General features: G+C 39.8%; 1 protein-coding gene across 1 annotated transcript in view; it reads right to left on the reverse strand.

Annotated features, from left to right (window-relative positions):
• Opn1mw (opsin 1, medium wave sensitive) overlaps positions 1-12,408 on the reverse strand; it is a 28,019-nt gene that overhangs the window by 1,131 nt on the left and 14,480 nt on the right. Inside the window, exon 5 of the mRNA XM_021153782.2 lies at positions 12,024-12,263. Coding sequence (XP_021009441.1) covers positions 12,024-12,263 — 240 coding nt within the window. The remainder of the gene's footprint in view (positions 1-12,023; positions 12,264-12,408) is intronic.

A 12,408-nucleotide genomic window follows, 5' to 3' on the forward strand; every position in this document is an offset into this window, starting at 1 on the left:
ACTCAACAAAACTGGAAAATCTAGATGAAATGGATGGTTTTCTAGACAGATGCCACATACCAAAGTTAAATCAAGAGCAGGTAAATTATCTAAACAGGCCCATATCACACAAGGAAATAGAAGTTATTAAAAACCTCCCAACCAAAAACATCCCAGGGCCAGATAAATTTAGTGCATAATTCTACCAGACCTTCAAAGAAGACCTGATACCAATTTACCTCAAACTATTTCTTTATTGAATGACTTGAAGTTATTTTCATACAGGTTTTTCACTTGTTTGGTTAGTGCCCCAAGATATTTTTATATTATTTGTGGCTATTGTTAAGGGATTTGTTTCCCTAATTTCTTTCTCAGCCTGTTTATCCTTTGTATAAAGGAAGGCTACTGATTTATTTGAGTTAATTTTATATCCGGCCACTTTGCTGAAGTTGTTTAATGGCTGGAGAAGTTCTCTGGTAGAATTTTTGGAGTCCCTTATGTATACTATCATATCATCTGCAAATAGTGGTACTTTTATTTCTTCTTTGACAATTTGATCTCTTTTTGTTGTTTTATTGTTCGAGCTAGCACTTCGAGTACTATATTGAATAGATACAGGGAGAGTGGGCATCCTTGTCTTGTCCCTGATTTCAGTGGGATTGCTTCAAGTATGTCTCCATTTGGGGTAGGGAAAAGGACTGAAGCACTGAGGGCCAACAGAAAGAATGGAAACAGGCAACCTCAGGAGGTAGGAGGTTGAGGGAACCCTCCAGAATGCACTAGAGCCCTGGGAGGTGAGAGACTCTCAGGACTCAAAGGGAGGGACCTTAGATGAAATGCCTGACAGTAGGGAGCAGGACCTTACAGAGCCCACCTCCAGCAGGAAGACAGGACATCAAGTCACAACTCTGACCCATAATTGTTCCTGTCTGAAAGAATTACAGGAACAGAAATGGAGAGGAACCTTAGGAAAAGAAGGTACAGTGACAAGCCTAAAGTGGGATCCAGCTTAAGGGGAGGTCCCAAGGCCTGACACTACTACTGAGGCTATGGAGTGCTCACAAAAAGGAACCTAGTATGACCACGTTCTGGAAGACCCATCAAGCAACTGAAAGTGTCAGATGCAGATATTTCCACCCAACCAATGGACAGAAGCAACTGACCCCTGTGGTTGAATTAGGGAAGGCTGAAAGAAGCTAAAGAGAAGGGCAACCCTGTAGAAGGACCAGCAGTCTCAATTAATCTAGACCCCCAAGATCTCTCAAACCCTAGACCATCAAACAGACAGCATACACCAGCTGATATGAGGCCACCAACACACATACAGTAGAGGACTTCCAGGTCTGTATTCATTCAGAGATGATGCACCTAACCCTCAAGAAACTGGAGGCTCCAGGGAGTTTAGAGGTCAGGTGGGGTGGAGACAGGGGCGTGGGGAGGAGGTATGGGATGTGGAAGAGTTGGAGGGGGGACGGGGGAATGAAATATGGAGTGTAAAAAATTAATTAATTAATTTTTAAAAAGAAAGTAAAAGAAAAAAAGAAGACTCAGTAGATATTAAAGCATACTTTAAAAATTCAGTAATTGGCTCTTCCGGTCAGAAAAGCACCGGGGCAGCTGGGGCGCAGGGTCGGCTGACACTCGCCAGCTACCCACAACACCCGCCACAGGATCTTAAGACTTCTGGAGAGTGGAACACAGCTTCTGCTCCAATCCAATTGCACGCGGGACCAGAGACTGCATTAGTTAGGGAAGCAGAAAACCGGCCTGAGTAGGACCACAGGCCTCTTCCGGCTGGACCAGCACCGGGGTACCGTCAGCTACCCACGACCCCCGCCGCAGGATTTAGAGACTGCTGGTGAGTGGAACACAGCTTCTGCTCCAATCTTTAAACAGTGACAACGATAACAACTAACCCCAGAGATTACCAGATGGCGAAAGGTAAACGTAATAACCTTACTAACAGAAACCAAGACCACTCACCATCATCAGAACCCAGCACCCCCACTTCGCCCAGTCCAGGGCACCCCAACACACCGGAAAAGCTAGACACGGATTTAAAAGCATATCTCCTGATGATGGTAGAGGACTTCAAGAAGGACTTTAATAACACACTTAAAGAACTACAGGAGAACACTGCTAAACAGGCAGAAGACACTAAAGAGGAAGCACAAAAATCCCTTAAAGAATTGCAGGAGAACACTGCTAAAGAGTTACAAATCCTTAAAGAAAAACAGGATAACATAATCAAACAGGTAGAAGTCCTTACAGAAAAACAGGAAAACACATCCAAACAGATGATGGAAATGAACAAAACCATACTAGACCTAAAAAGGGAAGTAGACACAATAAAGAAAACCCAAAATGAGGCAACACTGGAGATAGAAACCCTAGGAAAGAAATCTGGAACCATAGATACGAGCATCAGCAACAGAATACAAGAGATGGAAGAGAGAATCTCAGGTGCAGAAGATTCCATAGAGAACATCGGCACAACAATCAAGGAAAATGTAAAATGCAAAAAGATCCTAACTCAAAACATCCAAGAAATACAGGACACAATGAGAAGACCAAACCTACGGATAATAGGAGTGGATGAGAATGAAGATTTTCAACTCAAAGGACCAGCAAACATCTTCAACAAAATTATAGAAGAAAACTTCCCAAATCTAAAGAAAGAGATGCCCATGAACATACAAGAAGCCTACAGAACTCCAAATAGACTGGACCAGAAAAGAAACACCTCCCGACACATAATAATCAGAACAACAAATGCTCTAAATAAAGATAGAATACTAAAAGCAGTAAGAGAAAAAGGCCAAGTAACATATAAAGGCAAGCCTATCAGAATTACACCAGATTTTTCACCAGAGACTATGAAAGCCAGAAGATCCTGGACGGATGTTATACAGACACTAAAAGAACACAAATTCCAGCCCAGGCTACTATACCCAGCCAAACTCTCAATTAACATAGATGGAGAAACCAAAGTATTCCACGACAAAACCAAATTCACACATTATCTCTCCACGAATCCAGCCCTTCAAAGGATAATAACAGAAAAAAACCAATACAAGGACAGGAACCACGCCCTAGAAACAACAAGAAGGTAATCCCTCAACAAACCTAAAAGAAGACAGCCACAAGAACAAAAGGCCAACTTTAACAACAAAAATAACAGGAAACAACAATTACTTTTCCTTAATATCTCTTAATATCAATGGACTCAACTCCCCGATAAAAAGACATAGACTAACAAACTGGCTACACAAACAAGACCCAACATTTTGCTGCTTACAGGAAACTCATCTCAGAGAAAAGGATAGACACTACCTCAGAATGAAAGGCTGGAAAACAATTTTCCAAGCAAATGGCATGAAGAAACAAGCTGGAGTAGCCATTCTAATATCTGATAAGATTGACTTCCAACCCAAAGTCATTAAAAAAGACAGGGAGGGACACTTCATACTCATCAAAGGTAAAATCCTCCAAGAGGAACTATCAATCCTGAATATCTATGCTCCAAATACAAAGGCAGCCACATTCATTAAAGAAACTTTAGTAAATCTCAAAGCACACATTGCACCTCATACAATAATAGTGGGAGACTTCAACACACCACTTTCACCAATGGACAGATCATGGAAACAGAAACTAAACAGGGACACAGTGAAACTAAGAGAAATTATGAATCAAATGGATCTGGCAGATATCTACAGAACATTCTATCCTAAAACAAAAGGATATACCTTCTTCTCAGCACCTCATGGTACCTTCTCCAAAATTGACCACATAATTGGTCACAAAGCAGGCCTCAACAGATACAAAAATATTGAAATTGTCCCATGCATCCTATCAGATCACCATGGACTAAGGCTGATCTTCAATAACAAAATAAATAATAGAAAGCCAACCTTCACGTGGAAACTGAACAACACTCTTCTCAATGATACCTTGGTCAAGGAAGGAATAAAGAAAGAAATTAAGGACTTTTTAGAGTTCAATGAAAATGAAGCCACAACATACCCAAACTTATGGGACACAATGAAAGCATTTCTAAGAGGAAAACTCATAGCTCTGAGTGCCTCCAAAAGGAAACTAGAGAGAGCACACATTAGCAGCTTGACAACACACCTAAAAGCACTAGAACAAAAGGAAGCAAATTCACCCAAGAGGAGTAGACGGCAGGAAATAATCAAACTCAGGGGTGAAATCAACCAAGTGGAAACAAGAAAAACTATTCAAAGAATCAACCAATCAAGGAGCTGGTTCTTTGAGAAAATCAACAAGATAGATAAACCCTTAGCCAGACTCACTAGAGGGCACAGGGAAAGCATCCTAATTAACAAAATCAGAAATGAAAAAGGAGACATAACAACAGATCCTGAAGACATCCAAAACACCATCAGATCCTTCTACCAAAGGCTATACTCAACAAAACTGGAGAACCTGGATGAAATGGAGAAGTTCCTAGACAGATACCAGGTACCAAAGTTGAATCAAGATCAGGTTAATGATCTAAACAACCCTATATCCCCCAAAGAAATAGAAGCAGTCATTAATAGTCTCCCAACTAAAAAAAGCCCAGGACCAGATGGGTTTAGTGCAGAGTTCTATCAGACCTTCAAAGAAGATCTAATCCCAGTTCTTCACAAACTATTCCACAAAATAGAAACAGAAGGTACTCTACCCAACTCATTCTATGAAGCCACAATTACTCTGATACCTAAACCACAAAAAGACCCAACAAAGATAGAAAACTTCAGACCAATATCCCTTATGAATATTGATGCAAAAATCCTCAATAAAGTTCTTGCTAACCGAATCCAAGAACACATCAAAACAATCATCCATCCTAACCAAGTAGGTTTCATCCCAGGGATGCAGGGATGGTTCAATATACGGAAATCCATCAACGTAATCCAGTATATAAACAAACTCAAAGACAAAAACCACATGGTCATCTCGTTAGATGCGGAAAAAGCATTTGACAAGATCCAACACCCATTCATGATAAAAGTCTTGGAAAGATCAGGAATTCAAGGCCCATACCTAAACATGATAAAAGCAATCTACAGCAAACCAGTAGCCAACATCAAAGTAAATGGTCAGAAGCTTGAAGCAATCCCTCTAAAATCAGGGACTAGACAAGGCTGTCCACTTTCTCCATACCTATTCAACATTGTACTTGAAGTCCTAGCCAGAGCAATTCGACAACAAAAGGAGATCAAAGGGATACAAATCGGAAAAGATGAAGTCAAAATATCACTTTTTGCAGATGATATGATAGTATATATAAGTGGCCCTAAAAATTCCACCAGAGAACTCCTAAGCCTGATAAACAGCTTCGGTGAAGTAGCTGGATATAAAATTAACTCAAACAAATCAATGGCCTTTCTCTACACAAAGAATAAACAGGCTGAGAAAGAAATTAGGGAAACAACACCCTTCTCAATAGTCACAAATAATATAAAATATCTTGGCGTGTCTCTAACTAAGGAAGTGAAAGATCTGTATAATAAAAACTTCAAGTCTCTGAAGAAAGAAATTATAGAAGATCTCAGAAGATGGAAAGATCTCCCATGCTCATGGATTGGCAGGATCAACATTGTAAAAATGGCTATCTTGCCAAAAGCAATCTACAGATTCAATGCAATCCCCATCAAAATTCCAAGTCAATTCTTCAACGAATTAGAAAGTGCAATCTGCAAATTCATCTGGAATAACAAAAAACCTAGGATAGCAAAAACTCTTCTCAAGGATAAAAGAACCTCTGGTGGAATCACCATGCCGGACCTAAAGCTCTACTACAGAGCAATTGTGATAAAAACTGCATGGTACTGGTATAGTGACAGACAAATAGACCAATGGAATAGAATTGAAGACCCAGAAATGAACCCACACACTTATGGTCACTTGATCTTCGACAAGGGAGCTAAAAACATCCAGTGGAAGAAAGACAGCATTTTCAACAAATGGTGCTGGCACAACTGGTTGTTAACATGTAGAAGAATGCGAATCGATCCATTCCTATCTCCTTGTACTAAGGTCAAGTCTAAGTGGATCAAGGAACTTCACATAAAACCAGAGACACTGAAACTTATAGAGGAGAAAGTGGGGAAAAGCCTTGAAGATATGGGCACAGGGGAAAAATTCCTGAATAGAACAGTAATGGCCTGTGCTGTAAGATCGAGAATTGACAAGTGGGACCTCATGAAACTACAAAGCTTCTGTAAGGCTAAAGACACCATCAATAAGACAAAAAAACCACCAACAGACTGGGAAAGGATCTTCACCTATCCTAAATCAGATAAGGGACTAATATCCAATATATATAAAGAACTCAAGAAGGTGGACTCCAGAAAGTCAAATAACCCCATTAAAAAATGGGGCTCAGAACTGAACAAAGAATTCTCACCTGAGGAATACCGAATGGCAGAGAAACACCTGAAAAAATGTTCAACATCCTTAATCATCAGGGAAATGCAAATCAAAACAACCCTGAGATTCCACCTCACACCAGTCAGAATGGCTAAGATCAAAAATTCAGGTGACAGCAGATGCTGGCGAGGATGTGGAGAAAGAGGAACACTCCTCCATTGTTGGTGGGATTGCAAGCTTGTACAACCACTCTGGAAATCAGTCTGGCGGTTCCTCAGAAAATTGGACATAGTACTACCGGAGGATCCAGCAATACCTCTCCTGGGCATATATCCAGAAGATGTCCCAACCGGTAAAAAGGACACATGCTCCACTATGTTCATAGCAGCCCTATTTATAATAGCCAGAAGCTGGAAAGAACCCAGATGTCCCTCAACAGAGGAATGGATACAGAAATTATGGTACATTTACACAATGGAGTACTACTCAGCTATTAAAAAGAATGAATTTATGAAATTCCTAGCCAAATGGATGGACCTGGAGGGCATCATCTTGAGTGAAGTAACACAATCACAAAAGAACTCACACAATATGTATTCATTGATAAGTGGATATTAGCCCAAAACTTAGGATACCCAAGATATAAGATACAATTTGATAAACGCATGAAACTCAAGAAGAATGAAGACCAAAGTGTGGACACTGTGCACCTTCTTAGAATTGGGAACAAAACACCCAGGGAAGGAGTTACAGAGACAAAGTTCGGAGCTGTGATGAAAGGATGGACCATTTAGAGACTGCTGTATCCAGGGATCCGTCCCATAATCAGCTTCTAAATGCTGACACCATTGCATACACTAGCAAGATTTTGCTGAAAGGACCCAAATATAGCTGTCTCTTGTGAGACGATGCCGGGGCCTAGCAAACACAGGAGTGGATGTTCACAGTCAGCTATTGGATGTATCACAGGGCTCCCAATGGAGAAGCTAGAGAAAGTACCCAAGGAGCTAAAGGGATCTGCAACCCTATTGTTGGAACAACATGATGTACTAACCAGAACCCCGGAGCTCTTGTCTCTAGCTGCATATGTATCGAAAGATGGCCTAGTCGGCCATCAATGGAAAGAGAGGCCCATTGGACTTGCAAACTTTATATGCCCCAATATAGGGGAATGCCAGGGCCAAAAGAATGGGAATGGGTGGGTAGGGAAGTGGGGGGCGCTATGGGGGACTTTTGGGATAGCATTGGAAATGTAATTGAGGAAAATATGTAATAAAAATATAAAAAAAAAATTCAGTAATTGAAATGTGTGGCACTGGTACAAAAGTGAGCCGAAAACAAATGGAACAGAATGAAAAGTTCAAAAAAGGACTTGAAAACATAGATGACTTCTGTATGTATAACATAGTGATTTTTTACCTCTAGAAAAAAAAAACATGCTGTTTCCATACCTTGTGCTATATATTTGGATGAATATTAAGCAATAAAAAATCTTAAAAAACCCACAAACAAACAAACAACCTAATCATTTTTTCCCTTGGGTCCTAAACAGGAATTCTTTACTTCAATTAAGCAAGAAGCAATCATAAGAAGATCATCTTCCTAATCTCTTAAGTTGAGGTGGATGGTTTTCATCCTTTTATGAATTATAGATATGTTGTCTTTTTAAAGGATAACTTACAAATAATTATAGTTTTGGACAGGGAGGAAACTAAAAGAAATCTTAGACTCAGGGATTTCTATCGTTCTTTTCCTCTTCTCTATCCTGTCTTTTTTAGGTAAAGAGCAGGAGGTTGAATAGGAAAAAAGGGGGATATAGTAATATTATAACAAATTAGACAAATATGGATGGATTATTAAATTTACTGTTAAAGCATTCTATAGCCATAATCTTACCTTGGTAGAAATCTCTATATTTTGATGCAGAGTTGAAGTTATATCTCCTTACACTGGTATAGAATTTGCATATTGATACAGTTTAAGGTTTTCATTGGTATAAATCTTTGTATAATGATATGAAATTTAAAATTAATTTTGTTACTCTTCGATAGGCATTGTGCCTATGCAACTCATTTAAGAATACAAGACCCAGTCCTTTTAATAGTTGCTATTACAAACTGTCTAGAATAATTAAGTAATGCAAGTTAAGAATCAGATAGTCACTCATGGTCATATTAGAGTCGAACTTAGTTAATTGCAATATAATGTTTTCAAGGTTATTCAAATAGTGAATAGCTAAAAATAATCAATGTTTAGTTCAAATAGCTCAAAAGCATCAGGGATCCATAGAATATGGCATTTAATATTGTTTCATTATTAAAAGATCTTTTGACTATGAGACATGTCTACTCCTGACAGTACCCCCATTCCACTTCAAGGAAGGTGATGAGCATCAGTACCTCCATGTGGAGTTGCTTCAGTTGTGGCCAGGTAGCCACTGGGCATGAAATGACCTAATTTTATCTACAAACAGAATGCTGTCCAAAAAGAACACAAGGACACAGGGTAGTTAACTGCTAAGCTCTGCCAAGACAGGGTAAACTAGTTCTTTATAAATTCCTGCTTCACTTGAGGTCTTTCAGATGTTCTGGGCCAGAAGACTAAAGATAGATGCTCCAATATTATAAGGAATATTGAGGACTAACCAGGTAGTCAGTTGTCTCTGCCAATTGTTTAAATGTGGAAGTTACATTCCTACATACTCAAATATATATTCCTTCTTAAATCTTTTTTATTTTATTTTATTTTATTAGATTTTTTTTATTTACATTTCAAATGCTATACCAAAAGTTCCCTATACCCTCCCCCCGCCCTGCTCCCCTACCCACCCACTCCCACTTCTTGGCCCTGGCGTTCCCCTGTACTGGGGCATATAAAGTTTGCAAGACCTAGGGGCCTCTCTTTCCACTGATGGCCGACTAGGCCATCTTCTGCTACATATGCAGCTAGAGACACGAGCTCTGGGGTATAGAACAACAATATGAACTAATCCTTTTTAAATCTTTGACAGGGTTGAAGATTAGTTATAGTCTCACAGTTGAACTTAAGTTGTTTAGCATTAAAGAAGGTGTTCTAGATGTAAAAGGATAGTTTTCGGTTAGTAATACAAGTTAAAATCAAACATGATTGAGGTACAGGATTGTAAACTCATTAAGTTAGGATAGATGATAAAATACTTTATCTAAATTGCCAGATATAATGGACTGGATGTTATAAGTGCATACCATACCTTATAATTTTCATAATTTTTTTTTTTTTTGGTTTTTCGAGACAGGGTTTCTCTGTATAGCCCTGGCTGTCCTGGAACTCACTTTGTAGACCAGGCAGGCCTTGAACTCAGAAATCCGCCTGCCTCTGCCTCTCGAGTGCTGGGATTACAGGCGTGCGCCACCATGCCCGGCAATTTTCATAATTTTTATAATTGTATTCAATTTGTATCTGAGAGAAAAGGGCCTTTTATTGGACTAAAGGGGGAATTATTAATGTTTGGTCTTTTGCTGTCTATTGTAATGCTAAGTGCAGGCCCCCAGGACCTGGTTTTCACAGAGATGAGAGTCCAAATGTATACCTTGGCCCCAAGTTATTTCTCATTAGTAAATAAAGATGCCAACAGCCAATAGCTGACACAAGTGGGGTTTAGGTTTCCCAGACTTGGGATTCAGAGAGCGACCACAAGGACAAAGAAAGTGCAGGAGGAGGAAGGAGAGGCCTCCATGGGTTAGGAGTCAAGAAAACATGGCCCTGAGGTCTGGTCAATTGGAATTAAGGACAGCCCAGATGAAACATAGTAAGTAGTAAGTAATAATTGGGGGTTATCTATATGATAGTTGATTATAATATCAAAAAGAGCTAGGTATCTGTCCAGCTCTTGTACTGTCTAAGGCTTATTGTAAATATAAAGGTTGTATGTATTTTTTTATTCAGGAACTAAATGATCAAAGGCAGGATAGAAACCCTGGGTTGGAATTAAATAATTTCTACAATACTACACATACAGAAAAAGGGCTATAATATTGGTGCAGCATGCCTATGAGTTGTAGAACAAGAGAAGTAGGAGAGAGACATTAAGTTTCTCACAGTTCCAGAGGCCAGATGATACCTAAACCTCAGATTTCTGGCCTCTGGAACTGTGAGAAACTTAATGTATTTCTCCTAGCTTCCTTTGTTCTACAACTATTTTCTTGGTTCTAGCTCTATTTTCTTGTTTGCTTGCTTGTTGTAGAGGTAGGAACTTAGCCTAGGACTCTGTGCATACTAGGCAAATTCTCTTACACAGAGCTATACAAGTCTGTTGTTTTAAGCCATGAAATTTGTGGAATTTGTTGTGATAGCCTCAGGATATTTAGGCAGTGACAAAAAACCAAACAAACCAATGCCATCTAAGAAACCTAACTACAAAGCTTTGAGAACCCTAAACGTGTCCCCAAACTTCAACTCTATTTCACTCCCTGTAACATTAAAATCCTCAAAATGAGAATACTTAAGTGCTCACATTGAGAACATCAGAGATGGGCTGAATAACAACATGAATTTGGCTGAAAAGCTGGCTGATGTACCTAGTTTTCACTTTATGTCTGACTCTAACTCTATTCTGGAGGTATGTAGCAGTGAACAAGAATGGAATCCCCTGCTCCAGTTTTCTTGTAATTTAGCAGAATGAGTGAAAGCAAAATTTGTGCACCTGCTCAGAAGAATGTGTTTCAATTCCTACCCTTGTTTCCTGTCTTTCACAAGGATTTCTTTCTAGGACTGCTTTCAGTTTTTTGGAAGAGGAGATCTGGGGTAGAATACTTGCCTGGCATGCACCAGGGCCTGTGTTCCATCCCAAGTACCAGAGGAAGAAAGATGAGAGGGGAAAGAAGCATCAGTTGGAAGGATTCACTGAGTCTGATGAAATGAGAGGCTCCATTGAACACTTGTGATTATTAATAACTCCTACAGTAAATGCTCCTTAATGAAGTGCATATGATGTATTCAAGAAAGACAGAGGCAAATGGCATTTAGAAGGTGATGAGCCTCATAAGATCCACTTATAACCTACCAGGGGGTTCTAACAGCCATGAGCAACTTGTGTCAAAGTCCAATATGGTAGCTAAAGATGGTTGCCATCAGATAAGACCTTGGGTAAGACCATAACATGCTCACTCTAAACTAATTCATGAGCTCATAAAATCCCTTGAACTCTTAGCTAGTGTAACTAAGGAAAGCTAAACTTTTAAGGAGGCAAAAATTCAAAGTCAAGGTTTGAAATGAAAAAAAAAAAATTAGAGTTGAATCCGTAAACACAAGAGAAACAGAATTAGCTAGGATCATTGTGTGTTCACTGCATTCTTGATGCATCTGAATTCTAGCAGCACCTTTAGAAGATTCTTGTCCATAGTTGTGGGGTCATCAGAATGGAAGGGCCTGCAGTGCACCACACTTTCTTAAGCACCAGACCCAGGTGGAGATAGCGCAAAGATACCAGAAGTCATTGTTGAGCTGAGGTCTGTCCAGGGTGGGTCACCTGTAGAGCCTTTCCACACTTATTTACTTGGAGGATCATGATTAACCCCACTCCCAGGTTCTCCATAAAACTTTCTTATTGATGATTTGATTCCAGTTAAGAACCTTCATTGAGTTCTGGGTCATTATGAGTTTGCTCTGCTCAGGCTCTTGCTTACCTGCCGGTTCATAAAGACATAGATAATGGGGTTGTAGATAGTGGCACTTTTGGCAAAGTAGGATGGTAGGGAGGCCACAAGAGGGTGGAAGGCATAGCCAGGGTGGGCAGTAGCAAAGCATGCAAAGAAAGTATAGGGTCCCCAGCAGAGGCAGTATGCGAAGACCATCACCACCACCATGCGTGTCACCTCCTTCTCGGCCTTCTGGGTGGACTCAGATTCTTTCTGTTGCTTTGCCACCTAGAGAAGACAAGGGCGGTGAATGGATTACTCAGATAGGCCTCTATATATGGAGGGACTATTGTTATTGCTCAGGTACCAAGTTAGGATACTAGCAAAAGGAAATTCTAGGGATCTATGGAGAGCAGGAAATACTGCACCTAGT

The sequence above is a fragment of the Mus caroli genome, unplaced genomic scaffold (genome assembly GCF_978045245.1).
Source record: "Mus caroli unplaced genomic scaffold, Mus_caroli_1 scaffold_5, whole genome shotgun sequence".
Classification (NCBI taxonomy): domain Eukaryota; kingdom Metazoa; phylum Chordata; class Mammalia; order Rodentia; family Muridae; genus Mus; species Mus caroli.